The 22,297-nt window shown below is 39.5% G+C and overlaps 1 protein-coding gene across 50 annotated transcripts in view; it reads right to left on the reverse strand.

Moving 5' to 3' along the window:
- MBNL1 (muscleblind like splicing regulator 1) overlaps window positions 1–22,297 on the reverse strand; it is a 197,511-nt gene that overhangs the window by 33,652 nt on the left and 141,562 nt on the right. For 33 of the 50 annotated variants that reach the window (XM_043521810.1, XM_043521817.1, XM_043521807.1 and 30 more), the window contains 2 exons: window positions 5,258–5,428; window positions 3,789–3,881 (listed from right to left, as the gene is read on the reverse strand). In XM_043521810.1, the coding sequence (XP_043377745.1) occupies window positions 3,789–3,881; window positions 5,258–5,428 (264 nt within the window). The remainder of the gene's footprint in view (window positions 1–3,788; window positions 3,882–5,257; window positions 5,429–22,297) is intronic. The other 17 variants (XM_043521825.1, XM_043521829.1, XM_043521820.1 and 14 more) reach the window with 1 other exon arrangement.

A 22,297-nucleotide genomic window follows, 5' to 3' on the forward strand; every position in this document is an offset into this window, starting at 1 on the left:
GTTAGTGTTGTAAAACTATCCTATGTACTGCGGACCACCTAGACATTCAGAGTACAAAAATAGATATCTTCCTGGATTATACTCTAACATGGCTTAAACACAAGAAGAATTTTGCCACCTTAAAATGTTGTTTTTCATGAGGTGGCACTGAACCTGTCGTATTTTATCCTGCCAGACTTCCCTCAAATGTTATGTAAGCTTTAGAGATTGGCCATCAACACAAAGAAGAAACAGAGGAGATGGACTCAGAGGCTCAGGGTAAACACTGCTTAGGGCTTGGAGAAGCTTATATCCCTCTTCTCTTTCCCACTCGCCAAAATGTTTGCATTAGATCAGGGCCTGGAACTATCCTGTACAGGATTCAAGTTCTCAAGCCTGATGGATGTGGTTATCTGCTCACTGGCTCAATCCTACCCACCTAGCCCTGCCTGCCAAGAAAAACTATTAAAAGTTGACACATGCTCAAATGCAGATTTGAAGTTACCTTTCTCCTTTTCACCAATAGAGGGGTAGCCGTGCATAAATACTGCTATTGGACAGACAATACATACAACCAACTGTTGCTTCAGCACTCAGAATGCCCTTCTGACCCTCTGCTTGCTCTGAGCGCTCTCCATAATGGTGTGCATTTTGCATTAGGATGGGGAAGGGTGTTAAAGGGACAGTATTTTCAGAATATCTCTTCCATGTTTATTATACTTTTCAGAAATCCAGGAGTAAAGCTGGTCGGGAATTTTTCGACAAAAGATATTTTTGGGTCAGAATATGCTCATTCCAAAATTGATCTTGGGAACATTCCAGATTTGAAACTTTCATCAAGAAATTCCTGCATGGGAATTTCTGGTCAAAATATATAAGAGAGAGAGAAAAAACACTTGAAAGCCTTTACGTATTCTGGAGTAGCCAACAGCCTGGGGGTTAAGGCACTCACCAGGGCTGGAGGAGACCTGAGTTCAAATCCATGCTCTACCTGATTTAGAGGAGGGATTTCAACTCAGGTCTCCCACATCCCATGTGAGTGCTTTAACACCTACCAGGTTATTGGGAATTGTGGAGCGTGGAGAATTGGAAAACATTCTGAACTGTCAGAAACCATTTACTTCCCAGTTCTACTGCCAGGGGAGGCATAGCTCAGTGGTTTGAACATTGGCCTGATAAACCCAGGGTTGTGAGTTCAGCCCTTGAGGGGGCCATTTAGGGATCTGGGGCAAAAATTGGGGATTGGTCCTGCTTTGAGCAGCGGGTTGGACTAGATGACCTCCTGAGGTCCCTTCCAACCCTGATATTCTATGATTCTATGATCCATCAGGAAGCAAAAGTTTCGAGAAAATGCAAATAAGCAGAAGTGGGAGAAGAGGCTGAATCGGAAGACTCAGGAATTTAAGATTGGGAATGTTAAGCTGATGTGGTATTTTAGTTTTTAGTACACTGAAGAGGTGCATCAACTTGAAATCTAGTCATTTCATAAATGCAATTTCAGTATCTGTCCCTAAATCCCGTGCCAATTTTTGTGGTTTTATGATCCCATCTTTCGACCCCTGCACAGATACAAAAACTCGTATCCGCATCTAATCCACAAAAAATGGGCTGTGGATATAAAGTAGATATCCATGGATTTGCAGGGCTCTACCCATCTTCCTACTTTTTTATTTAAATGTTTTTCATACTTAAATGCTCATCTGTGCTGAAAAAGACAAGGCCTCACTAACATCCTTGTTGTGAGAACAACACAAACTCAAACACAAATAGTCCATGCTATATTTGTAACCAACACCACCTTCCAAGATACTGAACTTCCACCAGTCAAGAAAGCTGAAGTGCTTTGACCGGGGTATACTCCTCCATCAGAGTTTTTAGTTTGAAGTCAATGAAACTTGTGCTCCTGTGTCACCTAGGTGCTTTTGAAAATCTACACTTAATTGCCTAAATGTGGGTTTAGGAGCCCAATTTAAGTCTGCTATTTTGAAAATGCTGGCCTGTGTGTATAAAAAATTCACAATAACTGTTAATGTACAGAAAATCTAAATAACTTTTCACTGATAGCACTGAAGTAGTTTTGTTTTGAAGTGACAAAGATTATATGGCACTTTGAGAAAAGTTTTATTAAAAACTATAATTTTAGCTCCTGATGCTGTAAACACTTATGCACATATTTAACTTTAAGCACATGAAACTGATGGGAATAAAGTTATATACTTTCTTAATTGTTTACAGAATCAATTCATTTTCAATATTTTTGGCTATCGCAGTTTGTAAAATTCCAAAAAGATACCTTACTAGCAGTGGCCCCATCATCGAACATTTAGTTTTTTATATATTTTAATCTGAAGTTGCAAGAGCTCAAATTTTCAAATTAGTTTTATAAAACCTCAGCCTGATTTTAACCAATGATTTTTAAAAATCATGTGATATAAGTGATTTACATTACCTTGATTTAAATCTCTTCACCTTGGGGAAACTGACTATATCAGAGGAAACAGATTATACATAAAGGCTGACAAAAGAATGAAGTAAATAAACTGAAAAAGAGAGAGAAAATGTTTTTCCTCTAATCTCTTCCAGTTATAGTATTCACAGCCATTACTGGTATCAAAAATAATTAAAAACATTTGTCAAACAGAAGTATGGTTTTTGAATTGATCCTATCACTCTACTTCCTCACTTCAGGTTCTTCGCTAAGTTAGTTCATTTCATTTTTGTTAAATCATATGTTATTGATTTTTAGTAAACAGAACACAAGGCAACAAGAACCAGAGTCAAATGCGATCATATATATTTTTCCTACAATACTCTGTAATAACATCGGTTTCAATTATGCTCAGGAAACCATTAAACAATTTTAGGGCCAGATTATTAGAGTGGCATCCATTTGCAGACAATATCGCTGGTGCACCAAAACCCCCTATTGTACATGCACATATTGAATGCACATGGCCTTTGAAAAAATAAATTCTATTGTTTTTGCACTCAAGTGATTACATATAAAAATTGCACATGTAAGAGTTTTGTCCCTTAATATAAAGGGCTTTTTGGAACATAAACAGATGCCTTTGTGCTATGGGTTAAAATACATTGACCCAAATTCTGCTCCCGATTTGGGACTGCATGGATGTAAGAAAAGGCAGAATTTGACCTACCAACTTTAATATTAAAGTAAATGTTACTTCCATTTGTTTATCTTGCAGAAAATTATTGTTCTAGTATTGTTTTAAAATAGAAATGTCAATGCAGCTTAGCTATAGCATCTATATATTAGTATGCGCAAAGCAAAGGACAAGTGGAAGCTATGTTTGGTTATACTGCATTATACAAATAAATTATGTGTTATGGACAATATTTTTCCAAAGCACTCTCCTAAACTTGCACAGCCAAGTTCCTGCATGGTCCAAAACTTGGATTTCCACAAATACATCTATGGTTTTGGATGTTCAAAAACTTGGATGACCAGTTTGGGGCTATTTTGAATATACAACCCACAAGACATATTCTACATTTGAGCTATTTGACTGGTACAAAGAATGGAATTATTTCATATAAGAAAGCAGGCAAAAGTCAGGGGGCACCAACTCACAGGTTGAGGCCTTTAGTAGGCCCACATCGTAGAGTACTGTCTGGGTTATACTTTGATAACATTATGTCATCTCCACTGTTAGTATGGTACCTTAACATTCTGGAGTTAGTATGCTGTTATCAGTCTACTGAATTTCCTTGCTTTAACTAGTACTACTTTTAATTTGAAGAAAGGCCTATCACAACACAGCAAAAATTAAAATGTAATATTTTCTCACCTTGAACGTATGGTATTGATAATTGGTATCAATGTCGATGTAATATGGAGATCCCTCCCCCCCTCTTTTTTGGAATGACTGAGGCATATAGTTCTATGAGAGAATAATAATTGTATTGAGTTAACTAATTAAAATATGTTTAAAAATTACTGATATTTTTAAACCCAGCAAGCGTGGGACCTTGCAACTGTTTTACACAACTATGATAATTCTTGCTACTGCTCTGATTTTTGCAATCTCTACTTTTACATTTAGGAATTTTAAATTATTACTACATTATTTTAAAATAAAAACCAAGTTAAAAAGACAAATCACAAATTATTAATGCAGTCTGCGAGGCAAGCAGGCAAGAGGAAGGTATCCAAGGGTGAATTCTATTTCATCAAGTTACCCACAACCAAGACAGGATGCTTGGGGAACAAACAGGGGAAAGTGCAGATGTAGGGTTTTCCATCCATTCACTTCTCACAGGCTATCACTTTACCTCCCTTCATCCCCTATGTATGAAATAAAAGAACTCCTGCAACTGGCAGTGCAATGGACTGCCTTGTGTACTTTTTTGCATAGAACACACCAGTCCTGTTCATCTTCATTGGTGCCCTCCAGTAATTGAGTTAGTGGCTTGGACCTGAAGGATTGGGGGCCAAATTTGTTCTCAGTTTAACTCAACTGACTTCAGTGGAATTAAATCAGTGATGTGTCCTGCACTGTGTGTTCAGCTCCCAACTGCGTACGTATATAATTGGCTGATGACAGTCATATTTATATACACTGAGGCTGTGGATCATTGCAGCAATATAAACTAACTCATCCCCTTGGAGACCAGCTTATGGGATACACTGCCATGTGCATATTAAGCAAGGTATCAGAAAAGTAGGACAGGCAATATGTATTAATGATTAGGTCATGTTGTAACCAGAAAACAGATTTCTGATAGGTTTTCAGGATTATTCCCATTTTTAAAAATGGGATTAATTTACTGATCCTTCTGCCTGACAAGCCTGATGTGTTGACCTGGCATATCAAATTTACATTAAACACACAGGTCTAACTGACAGCTTTGAACTTTGTCTAACAGTGCACTGTGAAAATGTAATAATTTTAAAATTCCTATAGCATGTGAACTGTGCACACGAAATCTATTTTGCTGGCACTCTGGATGGACATACATTTTTTCAAATTAAAATTAATATAATTAAATCAACAAAACAAGAATAATATTATTCCAAGTACAGTTCAAACAAGGTAAAATAAAGCACTATAAATGGTTACAGAAAAGCACTTTATTGTATTTGATTTCTCCATCATTTAGAGGTTGATGCCAAATTTTACTGGCATCTTACTAGATATCTGATACTGGCTATCTTACAGCATCAGTCTTAGTCTATTTGCCATAACTTGTTTTATAATTATCAGTGGCTCTTCACTATGTTGCCCTGTTGATAAGTAAGAGTTGAAAACATGCTTACCACAGGTTGTAATGGGGCACCAGGCATCATGGCATTGGCTAGTTGCATTTGCTGGGCCAGCATGGCCATGTTCTTCTGCTGAATCAGGTTATTGCGTCCATTTATCTCCAACTGTGTTTTTAAGTGTGGGGGTGGGTGAAGATATTTGCAGTTCTCCCTTGAGCATCGACCCTAAACATAGGAGAAATGAGCATAACTGGTGTTAAAACAGCCACAGGAATATCCACCTTCATTATGTCACTTACCAAACAAAATGACATATGGATAACCAAATATTTATAAGAGCAACAATAAATAAAGAATGATAACATTAAAGTAGTATCACTAAACTATATGTTTTTACAGCATGTCCTCAGAGAACTACTGTTGCTAAAGGTGAGCAAAATGCTGTTCCCTTGAAAAGAAAACAACTGTTTTCTGTGGTTACAAAATCTTTTTCAATTAAAAATACCCTAGCCAAAGCACTCATGTAACCCACAGACCTGCCTCCACAAGTCTCCACATTGGCAAAAGGCTATACAGCCAGACATCCAACTACTGGAGTGCAGTCCAACTTTAGAAGTGAGCCCAAGAAAGTACAAATACTACTCTGAACATGCTAAAGACTGATCTGTTTGCATTATAATAAGGGGAACAGGAAGCAATGAAAGGTTAGGCTAGCATTCAAGGGTAGAAATATTACTAGGGAAATAACACAGCAAACCAATAAGGTTCTACAGCTCTGATTATTGCTACCACATGGCACTCCTGGGAAAAGGTGATCATATCAAATACATTTTTTTTTTTTTGCAATGGCACACACCATCTATGAGAGGCAGAAACCAACTGTGGCAGTAATATGCATGTTCTATGCAACAAATTTGACATGCTAATTTTGTCTGGATTAAAAGGATGCAATGTGAACTTCAGTCATATTTTTTTTAAAATGAGGTAGAAGTAATTTCAGGTACATCACCTACCCCAGAGTCCTCCTGACAAGAAGACAACTTTGCCTGTTATTTCAGAACTGTTTCTCTCTTCCCTGGTGCTGTATGAAAGACCCCACACGTAACAAAGGAAAATTACTTCAGAAAATGTTTTCAAAAGTGACCTCTGATTTCTGGGTGCCTTCCTTAAAATCTGGGTTTCCAGCTTGTGAAACTATGAGGCCTCGATTTTGGGAGGGCTGAGCACTCAAGGCTCCAGCTGAAGTCACTGGAAACTGTGCAAGCGCTACACTCTGAAAAACTAGGCTGAAGGTTTCCCGCGCTGGGCATCCAAAAAGGTGGCACTAAAATCACAGGTCACTTTGGAAAATGCTGGTTTTACTAAATATACAGGAGAAGGAGTAAAACTGAGTACACCAAAAATGCTGCCAAATGCGAAAAGCAGGAAAAACATTTTCCCTCAGCAAATCTCTGTTTTCGTAATTTTTGTAACAATACATATCACAACACTAGATAAAACATTACCAGAGAGAAGTATGATTTTTAAGATGATGGTATCCCTTTAACATTTCATAGGACTGAGGTTAGAAAACATCGTCATTCATTAGCAATATGAAAAACTCTATGCAATGATTGTTCTTAAACTTTCAACAATGAAGACCGTTCTTCCTCTGAGACACTAAATCAACTGAAAAAACACAAATACAAGGAGAATAAAATCAATTGTTGGGAGAACCGATCTCTTAAACTGTAAGTTTTTGCTTCCTCTCTTAATCTTTGAAATGAATCCAAGCAGGAGCAGAGACAGAAAAACAGAGCCTTAATTTAAGCTGTTTTCATCTGGCTTGGTTTTGCTTTTTCAGGAAACAAATTAACTCAATATAGTTTGACCTTATACTGAATTTTGCTCAAAAAACCACAAAGCTAATTTGAACTCTCTTTTTTAGTCAAAACCCCCCTTTTTTTCCTACCTATCTTTTTCTACTCTTGGCAGCTCAACATATATGAACCTCGTTTTCACAGCAAGCCAATTGGCATTTCAATGATCATTGCATAAGGCAGTATGTCTGATAATGGGATTATACATAATTCTTGAAATTGCTGTGGGGTTATGTACCCATTGCAGTCACTCTAAAGAATACTGCACTAAATGTATTTTTCAGAGCACCTATTTATAATTATTTAGAACATTTCCATGAGTGAAGTATAGTTTCCATTACAAGGTGCAATCTACCAAATCCTGTTTATCCAGAGCAAGGATGGATAAACATATCTACCAATTTATTACAGTCACAATAGAAAAAATGCAGGATGCAGGTATTGAACAAACAATAGCACTACCATGCTGGTCAAGCTGAGAGACATACTTGTAGCTTCTTGAGCTAGCAGCTCTCAGAAGGTCATGGACGATGGTTCTGTGACAGGCTGAGGCATATTAGGGAAAGGATACGTTGCTACAGAAAGCCAAAAATACTTCCATGAGGAGGAGCTGTGGACCTGTCTGGAGGAAGAAGAACTTATACTCCCAACCTCCCAATTGTGCATCTATCCATACCCCCAGCAGGGATCACAATAGCTGTGGGAGTTAATACAGCCTCAGCAAATTCCCAGAGTATCCCTTCCCACGGTAAAACCTGTGGCATGGGGATCAGGTGGAGGAAATCTAAATGAGAATCCCCTCACAGAGTTCCTTCCTTCCCTGTGTGGTTTACCCTCATTTAGAATGAGTCACAGGGCCTGCCCCCAAGTCCCATGGATCTCCTGCAATCTGCCGGAGGCCCTGACCATCCATATGTAGGCAGAGAAAGCAACTCTCTGTGGCATGTTCTCTTTGGAGCCACACTGTTCCATGAGCTTTCCTCAGCTATAGCTGCCTTAGGGACCCCTTTTGGGGGGAGGAGTAGGGGACTGTGGAAGTGGCTCTAGAGAAAAGCTCCAGATAATGCAGCCCCAGATCTTTTCCAGGTAAAGTCCACAGAGACAGAGTGGGACACTCCTGCCCCTGGCTTACCCAGTCCTTGCCCTTTTTCTCTTTCCCTCCCAGTCTTCCACAGAGATCTCACGAGCAGAGAGCCCTCTTTGAAGTCTGAAAGAAGGCTTGTAGGAAGCTGACCTTCCTTACCAGACGGGAGGAGACAATCCATGCTTCAGAGGATTCCCTCTGCATGCGGATCTGGGGGACACAGTCCCCCTCATTTCCATTAGCCTTACGCCTACGTAAGGCAATTGGATTGGGCTGAGACAGCGAGAATGCAGACTTTGCAAGGCCATTTTGCAGCCCCAAAACATACACTTTAATATTAAAAATACCTTGTTATTCTTTTTTGAAACACATGAATGGAAGGCTATATTAAGAATGTACCCATACTGTACTTGAACTCTTAAATTAACTCAAGGTTAAATTTGAATAAATTGAAGAAATCTAATTTTATTACCTTTATGACTTTTTTAGAGTTCCCTGTCCATCTCAGAGAAGAACACATCTCATCCTTAAATAGCAAAACCCGATATTTCCTAATATTCAACATTTACACACACACCCCCTTAAATTATATTACATCTGGCTTATGGACTGTATTTTTTTTTAAACAAACCTCCACAAAAAAAGTTCCTTCAATGATGTTTATGCTAAGCCATCTAATCAATGAAGATCTAACATAGAGAACATATGTATCTACACAGTGCATACGCTATGGCATAAATACAACTTAATTACCTCATGATGTTCCAAGCCACCATAAGGAGGATCTAATTGGCGAAATATCATATCTAACTAAAAACTGCAGAAATTTAACAAGACTGTGATGATCTGTAAAACAGTTTGCATCCAAAACCAAATAAAGTTCCCTCTTCAAAAAGAAATTCTAATCTGAAATTGCACGCTAGGGTGGCAGGAAAGTGAGAGATTTCTTATTCATCTTTGACACCTAGAGATAATCCTGTCTAATGCTACAACAGGACACGGCTTTATCTAGAAGACATAATGTATGGGCAGCATTAAACACAAGTCCGTGTTTAATGACACAAGGACTGCAGTGTGTCAGTTTTGTTTTGCTGAGTCACTTTATGTAATCCTCCTTTCTTTCATTAGTTTAAAGTCTGACTCAATGTTGTTTTAACTCTTTTTTTTTAAGTTTAGCAGAATGTTGAGAAAAAAGATGCAAGGGTTAAAAAGGTCACAGGACAGAGACTGGGGAGCCCACAAACTAAATTTTACAGTTTCCTTGCAATTTTTTCCTCAGGCAGGAAGGTTTGGACTAGTCTTGAAGGCAGCAGAGTACTGTAGTGCAGCCTTCTAACCCTTTGCATCCTGGAAATCCTCTGGGAAAGGAATCCTCATTCCGAAGAAAAGGCTGCCCTAAGCTGCATCGCTGATTCCTCCCTCCCCAGCAGCATGGCTCCTATAGCTGGGAGGTGACTCCAATTCAGTGAGCTGCATTATCCACTTTAGAATCTGACTAGAAGCTCTGGATGGATTGTAAGAATACATACAATTCTGAGATTGCAGAAGACAGGCAAGCAAGCCAAAAAGAAGCTCCACTTGGAGGTTCTTCATATGTTAAAAGTAATTAATTTCACAGTAAGTAATTTCATATAATCACTTCTGTACTTTTATGTACAATACAAGGTCGCTGTAGCAGGTCTTTAGCACAACACTACAGATCAGAATACAGTGGTGATAGAGAGCTAGGTAGAAGAAGAGGCAAATGGAGGGTGAGTGGTAAAGCACAAAAAGAGAGCTTTCAGGCCAGATCCTCCACTAGTATAAAGTGCCATAGCTGCACTGACTTCAATAAAGCTGTACCCATTTACTCAAGTTGAGGATCTGATCTCTAATGAACACAGTCAGGGGCTTCATTCCTTTGGCATAAACAATTGCTGGAGCATACATATTTGGAGTGAGAGGCCCATGCATAGCCTGCTTCTTGTCCTATACTATGTAAGTGTAACTGATTTGCTAGATTGCGTTTGGTACATCTCCAACCATTGTGAAGATTTTGTGAGATTCTTATTTACACATCTTTGTAGTTTGCCAGACAAGCTGGCCACAGATCCCTGCACTTGGCCAGAGTACAAATGGAGTCAGTGGGACTGTGTAAGGGCAGCGTCTGGGCTAGAATCAGGGTCTAAAGCTATCGGGCCAGATTCTGTTATCACTTATAGTGGTTTCAAAGCCACCTAACTTCTTTTAGGTCAATGGACTCATACCTGAGTTAGTCCACTCAGAGCAGAATCAGCCTCCATAATTGTGTGATACAGTTAAATGACAATTGGGGAAGTCTCAGTTAATGGCTGTATGTAATGTTATGATTCTACTATGAATAAAAGGATTTCCCTGTTAGCCTGTAAAAGTGACAGCATACGTTTGATCAAATTAAGGCAGATGACAATTTAGCTGAGAACATCTGTTCTCAAACAGTTAAAAATTTGTTAAAACTTTAAAAAACAGGCCAATGGTACACATAGTAAGCTGTGCTTGGCGTCATCTTCCCTTGCAATATATCCTCAAATGTCAGCAGCAGGTAAAAAAATAAAGTCAGGGTGCAGTTAACGGAGAAAAATGCAACAATTACATTCTAGATAAGATATGAAATACTGTGTGTAATCTGACCAAATAATGTAGCATTTTGACACTGACTATCTGGGGGGACCCAGTCTAATATTTCAAATAAAGATTAGGACACTATGTGATAATCAAATCCTATGTAATAAATAAGAGATTTGTGGGGGGAGGGAGGTACATTAAAAGCATAAAAATAAAAAAATCCATAAATGAACAATGTGTTGAATTTTAGTTTGTTATTTCAAGCATAAAATGAGTACATAAATCTCAATATTCAACATTACTATAAATACAGCTGGAAAAAACATGCCCTCAAATCTGATATATTCTATCCTTCTGCCCTGGACTATATATCGTGCATGTGCAGAAGGATGCAATTGGTTTAGTAGGTCTTTATAATCTTCAACTCCTGTGATCTTATGACATTAGAGCAGTCCTGAAACACCTTTGAAGCTGGAGTAATGTCATCACCCCACATAACTGCAACTTTCACTCTGAAGTCCAATGGACAGATTTTAAAAAGGTATTTAGGTGCCTGCCATTGAAATAAATCAAACATCTACCCCTAAGTCAACAAGTGATAATGCTTGTGGAGTTTAGTTGCATAATTCTCAAAGACTTAATGGGAAGGCATAACTACTACATTTCCAGATGATTATGGGCCAGATTCTAGTTTGCAGTCTGGCTCCTTTACACTAAGTAACACAAAGGAACCAGAATCTGACCATGATTACCAAGCTGAGAATTCTCCTAGCAGATGGACAGGCATATCCAACAGGCATAAAAGCTGGTGGGGTTGGCTCCTCTGCCAACTGCAATGCCCCAGGACAGAGCTTTGTCAAAGGAGAGAGGGGAAGAGCCAGTAATGGAACAGAGCTCTGCTCCTTTGGGACCATAATCAGCTGTCAGAAGTACAGAGTAGCCCCGAGGCTGCTATAATTGTCGGAAGGATCAGGAGAACTTAATAATCATGGAGTTGTAACCAGCAACCTGAAGTCTTACGTCCCCCTCTCTCCTGTACCAAGCTATCTTGGCTCAGGAGGGAATATGGCCCTTAATCTTGAAAGATTCGTTAGAACTGATTAATCCCGATTGATTTTTTAGCAACACACTGACAGCATGGACAGGTATTTAAATCAAATTTGCACAAATAAACCAACTTCATTTCAACACATGACTTTTCAATCATATTTAATATAAGTTGTAATATTCTGTAAAAGAACCAGCGTCTTTGGACCATATTTAGTTTGGTCTAACTTTTTTATATTAAAATCCATGTTAATAATCCCTGCTGATGATTTACAGAAAAAAACAACAGATCTTTACTAGCTGCCTGAAAGATGACATTTTACACTGAAGCAGTGTAGAAAATCAGACTTAATTACTGTCAAATGAGTGAAGTGAAACTACAGTATGAGCACTCCGTGAGTTACCCCATTTTAGACTAAAGAAGAACTTGATTCACAGATACAATGTGGACACAGATTAGTCTCCTACTTTCCTATTTTCCCTATAGATTTTCATTGTCTCTTGCCTACTCCTTCCATTTTATGGGGGATTTTTATGAGATGAGCTACAAACAGGGAAATGTTTCAGAGTAACAGCCGTGTTAGTCTGTATTCGTAAAAAGAAAAGGAGTACTTGTGGCACCTTAGAGACTAACCAGTTTATTTGAGCATGAGCTTTCGTGAGCTACAGCTCACTTCATCGATGAAGTGAGCTGTAGCTCACGAAAGCTCATGCTCAAATAAACAGGGAAATGTCACTGGTTCACCTTGTGATGCTGACAGTCCAGGTGCCAGCTCATGCCAAGGTCCCCATGTTCCAGGTGGACACTGACAGCTGGAATCTGTCTAGATCACTTATGGGTAAATATTGATAAAATCAATATTGGCATTCTAAGAAAATGTTTAATGTTTAGACTCTATTAAATGACTGTGACTTACTTGTAATAATATTTGTGTTCCATATTGTAACATAGTATTTGAGCAGTTGTATTGTGACTGTATGAATCGCCATACAGGAGAGGGACATTAATTTGTGTGAAGAGCTGCTCTACAGTAATTGTTATGCCCCTTTCAAAAGAGGAAGTCCATCAAAACCTGACTGGCTATGGGTGGATCTTACAACTGAAACTGTCCTATATCTGGACTAAGCAATTGTCAACAAAAGAACTAAAGACTTATTTTTTTCTGCACTCCTCCCCATTAAGATGAGTCATGCAAGTAGATTCCTCCCATCAGCCAAGTTTGCAGCTCAAAGCACATGGCAGGATGAGATAAAAACCCCAAACAAAAGGAATGAGGTATCTCTACGCTGCTTGGACTCTGCAGGGACAAGGTGTTTCTAGGCATAAGCAAGAGATCCCCAGCTGCTTAGCCTGGATTAGCCCTAACGGTCAAAAAGAGCTTGCTGATTATAGAAACCTGTATTTCCTTTTGAAACCTGAGACTGTAAACTCATTGGTTTGTCTACGTTTGTTTGCTTGCTTTAATCTTATAAACAACTCCCTACTTTCCTTTATCTATTTAATAAAGCGTCATATAGTTTACTATAGAATTGCCTACAAGCATTATCTTTGGTGTGAGACTTAAAGTGCAACTGACCTGGGTAAATTACTCGTCCTTTGAGATTAGGAGTAAACTGAACGTTGCTGTGATTCTTGGTGATTCTGACAAGAGCTGTCAGTCAGTGCCCCTGGGAAGGACCCCTCCCTCCCAGGGCTGGGAGCCGGGGCCTGGGTGAGTGGGATTTGGCAGCTGTGGCTGCAGGGGAATGGACCAATCAACTGCAGATGCTGGGGAGGGACCAACAGCGAAGTGGATCGATCGTGGCTCTTTCTGAACCGCAGCCTCTGATCTGCAAAAACCCTGGACATTTCCTGTTATTTGAAAAATCTGCCCAGACAGAGGATGGAGACTCAAAAAGGAGGCAATGTCCAGAAAAATCCAGATATATAGTAATCCTAAGTCTCAGTGTACTGGTACTGTGTTCTCCAACAGTCTCAATTTGGATATTATGGTACTTCAACAAAATGCATTTGGATGACAGTAAATGAGGAGCTACCAGGAAAGAGCTCCCCCTTCTTCTGCCCTCAGATGTTAGGGACAAGCAGAGATGTCAGGCAAAGAACTTATTTATGGTATTGCTACTGGAATGCAAGCATAGCGGTGCTTCAATATGTGAACCGTCAGAATACGTGCATCTTGGCCAAGTTTATGACTAAAATGTTCTCATCCGTTAGGGCTGTAGCGAAGTCTTGAGGGTCTGGCCATAATAACCAAAGAACGTCTCCTGATTCAGGATACCATCTGTGTATCAGCGGTGATGAAAGTTTTTTCTGCACATTTCCTCTCCATGCAAAGTCATTATTCTTAACTAAAATATATTTGGGATTAAATAACACAAAACAATGCTACCATCTGACTTTTAAAAATAATTTAAGAAATCTGTTAAGGAGGGAAGAGCAACTCTTCTATAACTGATGCCATCTATTTTTACTCCAAAGAAAAGCTATCACATTTCAGGTGCATTAGCAATTTAACATATCTAATCATGTTGCATCCTTTTCAGAGTTTGGAAGAGGTCAAATTACTGTTAGGCAACTAGCAAACATATTCATGCTAAGGAATATCGATAGCGCTGCTGTGACACTGGCAGGCCAGATGCCAGCTCGTGCCCAGGCGGCAGTCGTTAGTTAAGAACTGACAAACTTATAGCTGGAGACCAGACCAGTTCACCCATATGTTAGTTTTGCTCAGAACAGGTATTAGCCTAATAAGAATGTATTTAACGTTTAGAGTCTGTGAAATGCTTGTTGGCTGCTGCATGCATTAATCACACTTATAATGTCTGTATTCTGTGTTATAAGAAAATTTGTACGTTTTGCTTTATAACTTTGAAAATGTTTGCTCTGAACTTGTGAACTGAGGCATGGGAATTGACACCTCCCCAGCCCATCCAGAAGGAATTAATAGGGAATTAATGGTTAATGGCCCTATCGCACCCGCAGAGGACTATGTGCAGGAGGCTTCCTCCCATCGCTTTTAATGCTGGAAGAAGGAAATAAAAATAGCTGATGAGAAGACTTTTCATCTTTTTCACTGTTTGAACTGTGACAGGTCTAGAGACACCAAACTGAAGTCAGAGATCCCCAGGGGGTCCCCCCTGGGTCTGCCCTGAAACACACATTGAATAGACAGATCTCTGTAGCTCTGACACTCTTTAGATGTTAACTCCTTTGTGTGTATATGTTTGCTTGTTTGAATATGTTAAATAACTCTCTTATTGCTAGTTAATAAACCTTTAGATGGTTTATTCCAGGACTGGCTACAGGCATGGTCTTTGGTGTAAGATCTAGGTTACCAGCTGATCTGGGGTAAGTGATAGGTCTCTTGGGACTGGAAGCAACCTGATGTGGTGTGATTGACCATTTATCACTAAGTCCAGTTTGTCTAGGTGGCATGATAGACTGGAGATCATACCTGAGGGACTGTCTGTGACTCCATGGTAAGACTGTTATAGTGATCCAGATGTTCACAAGTGTTGCTGGCTTGGTTAAATCTAATTTCAGAACACACCACCAGTTTGGGGTGTCTGACCTTTTCTGACAATCTACCCTGAGGTAGGACTCACAGTTCTGATCCACTGTAGACAACGTGACACCCCAAAAAACAACATATAAAGCAAACCAATCAGACAGATTTTACTGCCAATTTACTTTACTCATATAGTTAAAACACAAGCATTGTATATTTTACTTGGTCAAAATATGGTATTTCACCATCATTGCATAATTTTTCATAAAACCATAAGGCTACTGTATCACAATATGTAATTTGGCTCCCATAAACCAGATCATCCGTATTATAACACCACTTTACAACACTCAAAGTGCTTGACTCCTGACAACAGTGTAACAAAGATAGTGCAATGTCTGATATTGTAATTAGACTTTCTACGCAGACTATTCATAAATATGCATTAAAACAAGAGAGAAAAAATACGGAGCTGTTGTGAGCCATGGTAATGTCAGCCATGGCAACAATGTATCTTAATAAGTAGGAATGTGAAAGTGAGAGGGGAAAGCACAGACAGCTATCACATGATGTTTTTCTCCTGCTATCATATCAACGGCATTTAGGCTGAAAGCCCAGGCTGTGCTAAACAACCAGCCTGAGTGTCATTAAATTAGGGCAGCGTTATGTCTGCAATATTTTTAACTGTCTAGCCTTGGCAAAAGTAGGTGACTGGGATTAGAAGTAGCTGGCCTGCATTTGCCCTGTCCAAGAGAATACTATAATACCTCTGCAGAGTTGCTTTTCCCTCCTGTATTTACCATGTTATACTTGGGCACTGCTGTGTATATTTTATCATGCTAAAGGAGAGGGAAAAATCAAGTCGCCAGTCAGTTGCTGAGTGCGTTACTTGCCCCACCTCCCTGCATAGGGAATGCGTGCTTCTGTTGAATGTTTACAGTTACAGATGATTTAGGAGCAGGTTACTTTATGCATCCCACAAAAAGCAAGTTCATTGTAACAGCCTTGATTGATCAGGAATATTATCTTGGCCAATAGGTGCTGCAACCTCGGCCCTTAAGGATCCAATCCTGTGAGAGGCTGAGTAACGCTTGAGAGACACTGTGCTCCCTCAATTCCCACTGAGCGGGACTTGTGTTGAGAGCATTTGGTACTTCTCAGGATAGGAGCTTATGCATAAAGGGCCTGATCCAAAGCCCACTGTCAAGATTCCCATTGATTTGGCTGGGCTTTGGATCAGGCCCATGTTGTGTATATTTACATAATTTCTAGTGTTTAAATGCCTGATTTATGTAGAATTGAAGAAGACTGAGTAGGGGCTGGAAGAGGAAATATATTTTCTGTATAACACTGAAATATTGACACTGGTTGACTAATCTTTTTTTTTTTTTAACATCATAAATCACTCCGTTTTCTTTCCTCACAGAGATTCAACAATATCCTATGAGATGCCATTTCACACCAAGAAGTGGCACTTGGCCAAAAAGCTGACATCTCTGTCCACAACACACTTCCCAGGAGATGTGGATGGCACTCAGAAGAATTGGTTTAAAACCCAATGACATGCTAAGCCCTTGAAACAAAAAAAGTACTTATGTCCACATCAGTCTTTCACTTTATGCCTGTTAACAGCCAGTTAAATTAAGTCAGTGGGACATTTGCCATTGACTTAAGTCAGTGGGAGATAAGGCCCTGCATGCACCTTCTCCGAAGTATGGCTTTCATCTGCACTGGGGCACAAAATATAGCAAACTGTGCTACTACTATTGAGAGAAAACAGAAGTTACCATGCTGCCCGAACAGAAGTTGCACAATGTTTGGTGTTGCTAGCAATTCTAGAGCACACAGGCATGATGACATCATTCAAAGAGAGCTGGATTTGCATCAAGGCCAAAAATACAAGCATCAAATAAATGAAAAGGCACGCGCAGGAACAGCTGCAAAGACAGCAACAGCCACAGGGTGAGATCTTGAAGAAGAGTCCAGTTCAAAGCTCAACCACAGGGTGCGGGGAGAACGACCCAGAGGCACCTACCGTAGAATCCTACATGAGAGCAAACGGCACTGTTGACCTATTTCTGCCCTTTCTTGGCCGGGTATAATTGCCTAAGAAATTTTTTTTAAAGCCAACACACATGCAGAGCTGAAAATATTAAGAACAGGTTCTTGATCCGTTTAGTTATAAGAGCTATAACCTACCCACAAAAATCACAGGTCTTTTGTTGCATATTATCATTATCAACAATGCCAGTAAAAATATTTTTAGTTGAAAAATTAGGTTTGTCAAAAATGAATGTTTCCCCACAAAACAAATCTCTTTTATAATGAAATTTTCCATATTTAAAAAAAAAATCACCCCCAAACCCTGTTGAAATGGAAATAATTTTTTACATATTTTAAAAAGTTTTGTTTCAAATAGTTGGGAAATGCCTAACTTTTCTCAGGGTTTTGTAACATGAAGTAATACTGGCTTCTTTTTTTCCACTTGGAAAACAGTCAGAAAGTGGGGAAAAGCCCATTTTTCCACACTTTGTACCTGTTCTCCAATGGTCCAAAAAAATGGACTTCCATAACTTTTCAAATTGTCTAGTGGGAAAACCATTATAATCTGACATGAACATTTTGAATGGACTTTTTTCCTGTTAAAATTTTCACAGGGAAAATTCTCATTTTCTGGCCAGCTCTAGTTATAGCATAATGTCATAATTTTAAATTAAAAAAAACACAGGAAAGTAAATAGCTGTACATGCCACCAATACAGAACTGATTTTATTTCTTTTTTACTCAACTTGTCTGTCTATCTCGCGTCGCCTCACTTTTTGGTAAAAATGAAAAATATTTATTTAAAATTTTATAATTTTCCCCCCATTCTTAGTATTTTACTGTGAGTGTGAGTAAGGGGAAAAGAAAGGAAAACAATCAACGGGATTCAAGCTGAAGTAAACAGGAAAGGCCAGTTCTTTGACCAGAGAAGATAACGGTTATAATGTAAATGCAATCGGGGCTTGATCTGAAATCCATATGTCTTTCTATTGACTTCAGTGAGTTTTGGATCAGGTCCATAAAGCTCACAGACCACATTTCAGTGTAAGCTGCCACTTTACAGGATTTTCAGAAGCACCTCTCCATTGCTATAGCATTTGGATATATGTTTGCTTATTCCTCAATAATCAAGTGCTATTTGTGAGGAAAGGTTTCCAAGTAAGTGAAAGATGTGTTAGGGTGAAGTTGGAACAATTAAAAGCTTGTTTTAAAAGTTCAAAGAATCCACACAGATACATGCAAAAAAATCCCATTGAAGCCATTTCTTAAATATGATTCACTTTAGTAGAATCACAGAACTGGAAGGGACCTCAAGAGGTCACCTAGTCCAGTCCCCTGAGCTCATGACTGGACTATTATCTAGACCATCCCTGACAGGTGTTTATCTAACCTGCTCCTAAAAATCTCCAGTGAGGGAGATTCCACAACTTCACTAGGCAATTTATACAACCGCTTAACTACCCTGACAGTTACGAAGTTGTTATTAAAGTCCAACCTAATTGCCCTTGCTGCATTTTAAGTCCATTGCTTCTTGTCCTAACCTCAGAGGTTAAGGAGAACAATTTTTCTCCTTCCTCCTTGTACCAACCTATGTACTTGAAAACTGTTAAGTCCTCTCCTCAGTCTTCTCTTCTCCAGACTAAACAAACCCATGTTTTTCAATCTGCCTTCAGTGATCATGTTTTCTAGAACTTTAATCATTTTTGTTGCTCTTCTCTGGACTTTCTCCAATTTGTCCACATATTTCCGGAACCAGCGCAGAGTAGAATGGAAGAATTACTTCTCGTGTCTTGCTTAGAACATTCCTGCTAATACATCCCAGAATGATGTTTGCTTTTTTTTGCAATGGTATTACACTGTTGACTCATATTTAGCTTGTGATCCACTATGACTCCTAGATCCCCTTCCGCAGTACTCCTTCCTAGGCAGTCATTTCCCATTTTGTATTTGTGCAACTGATTGTTCCTTTTTTTATTGAGTTTCATCCTATATATTTCAGACCATGTGTCCAGTTTGTCCAGATCATTTTGCATTTTAATCCTATCCGCCAAAGCACTTGCAACCTCTCCCAGCTTGGTATCATCTGCAAACTTTGTAAGTGTAGTCTCTATGCCATTATCTAAATAACTGATGAAGATATTGAACAGAACTGGACCCAGAACTGATCCCTGTGGGACCCCACTTGATATGCCCTTCCAGCTTGACTGTGAACCACTAATAACTACTCTCTGGGAATGGTTTTCCAACCAATTATGCAGCCACCTTATAGTAGCTCCACCTAGGATGTATTTTCTTAGTTCGTTTGAGTAGGTAAAAGCGAGACAGTAACAAAAGCCTCACTAAAGTCAAGATATACCACATCTACTGCTTCCCCCCATCACAGGGCTTGTTGCTAAATTAATACTATGTGTATCTACTAATTTACAAGGCCAAAGGAGTGTGCATATCTGAAGGCAAACTATGGCCCATTATGCTTTCTCCAAGATGTACATACGCAATACTTTCTTCTAATCCACCCAAGCAACCTGGTGAAGGGGAGATTCTGGACAATGCCAATGTCATTCTGAGGGAAAAGCACCAGAAGGGTTACTCAAGACAGGACAGACAAGACCAAAGCTTCCTTAGATAAACCAGACCAGGAAGTTCACGAGTGTCTGGGGAGAATGGGAAGGGCCAGCTATGGGGCAACTCTGTTGACACCATTGAGTGTCAGTATGACTCTTGTATTCGGGAAATGTAAATATTGAAGTTTGATATTTCTATCTCATTTCTTCACTGACGTTCACTGAATAAAAAGGGTAGATCTGTTGTTAACCCTAGTGAGTGGCCAGTAATGTTCTCAGAGGGTATGTCTACCCAGCAAAGAAACCCCAGGGCTGGCCCATGCTAGCTAACTCAGGCTTGTGGGGCTCAGGTTGTGGGGCTGTTTCACTGCTGTGTAGACTTCCAGGCATGGGCTGGAGCCTGAGCTCTAGGACCCTCCCACCTCACAGGGTCCTAGACCCTGGGCTCCAGCCCAAGCCTAGAAGTCTATGCAGCAATGAAACAGCCCCACAACCTGAGCCCCGCAAGCCTGAGTTAGCTGGCACAGGCCAGCCACAGGTTTCTCTTTGCTGTGTAGACATACCCAGTGGTCTCAGGAACTCTTGCTCTGAACCACAGGTGAACAACAGGCCACAAATGCCCCTTACAAATAACTGAATATTAAAAATAAAGATGATATATTTTGGGGTGGAGAAAATAAAGTTACTTCTCTTTATGTGTGTTATATCCCATAAACATTACTTAATAATGCTTTATATTTCTACTGTGCCTGACAGTAAAGGATCTCAAGACATTTTACAAACATTAATTTAGTCTTAGCGCACTGTACTAACATGAGTCAGAGAAGTGGGAATACAACCCAGATCCCCTGATTTACAGCCCTGTACTTCAACCACAAGTTTGCCCTGTCTGGCTTTTTTACGAATACTGTATGTGCACTGAACACTAAACAAATCCCGTTTGCCTAGAAACAAAAACTGTGTTCTCTATTATGTGCAGTTTTCCTTTTAGGAGTGTTTAGTCACTGTTTCAGCCTGCAATGTGGACAACATGAAGCTGAAGAATTTGACGTTTGTTTTGAGGCAGTGAGGAGGCACCTCTGAAGAATCCATAATTAGGCAGTCTGCACCATAAGACTGTTTAAGAAACAGACTTGGCTGACAGGAAATGTGGGCTAGACAATCTCAGTACAATCTAGTAGTGTCCCTTCTAAATCACTAAAAGCTGCAACCTCAATAAACTGGGCTTCCAACACCAGTGCATGCTGAAAATGAGAAAAAGGCTCCCTCTGGATTTTCACATACCAAGATAAAGATAACCTAACTCACCTCCAACACACACCCACACAAAACAACTCCTGATGAAAAGAGCAATAATGTCAACAGCTGCAAAGGTATTATAGCATTGAAAGCTAGTGGTATTTGTAAGAGGCCCAATCCAACTCCAATTTAAGTCAATGGGCAAGTTCTCATTAACTTCAATAAGAGCTGGATTGGCCCAGCTGGAGGGGGAAGAAAGGAGAAATCAAACATTAGGAGTGGGATTTTCCAGGCCAGGCCTCAATAAAATGTGTGTATTTGCCAAACACTTTTGTGCCTGACTATTCCAAACGTGCACACACACAAAAGACAAAAATAAGTGCAACCTTCTCCTTTGGAGCAACTCCTTCCCACTTTCATGATTTCTCTCTCCTCTTTTAATGAACCACACTTCCTAGCATGCAGTACACGGCTGTTTTCCAGAACCAGCACTATGTTTTAGAAGTGATTCTGATTTTCACGTTTGACGGCAAACAAACCTGCCATTCACTTCTGCAACTGCCAACAAGGGGGCCAATTGTAGTCATGTTTCTGTAACATGGGGACTAAAAGCTTTTCCTTTTTTCTTGAGTGAACGTTTCGAGGAATATCCACAGATATCAGTATCTGATTAACAGCATCATAAACAGAAAACAATTCCTGCTTAGTGTTTACAGAACCCTCTCTGTCACTGTGCTACCGTAGACGACAAAAATATATATCACTAATGATTCTACAACGCATTCTGTATATTATCACAAATGTACCCTAAGACTCAAGGGAATCCTACGTTTAGCTTTTGCAAAACTGTGCGTCATGTAAAAATCTTCAAAGGACATTTATAAGTCCTCCTCATATTCCCTGAAACAACATTAGAGCAACAGAGATATCAGCAATCTCACTGTTGAAACCAGCCTCAGGCTCTGATTTATAAACTAATGGCACCCAAATGGCCCTGCTCCTACTATGTGATTTTAATGAATCATTTCAGACTGGATCAATTCTAGTTCCTTTAAACGTGGCATCTATCTCTCCAGCATATATTGACATATACTTACATCTGAGAGTGACCCGGAGGAGTGCTGGTTCTGCTTCCCTATCTGTTTCCTTTAATAAGTCTATGCGCC

The sequence above is a fragment of the Chelonia mydas genome, chromosome 9 (assembly GCF_015237465.2).
Source record: "Chelonia mydas isolate rCheMyd1 chromosome 9, rCheMyd1.pri.v2, whole genome shotgun sequence".
Taxonomy (NCBI): Eukaryota; Metazoa; Chordata; order Testudines; family Cheloniidae; genus Chelonia; species Chelonia mydas.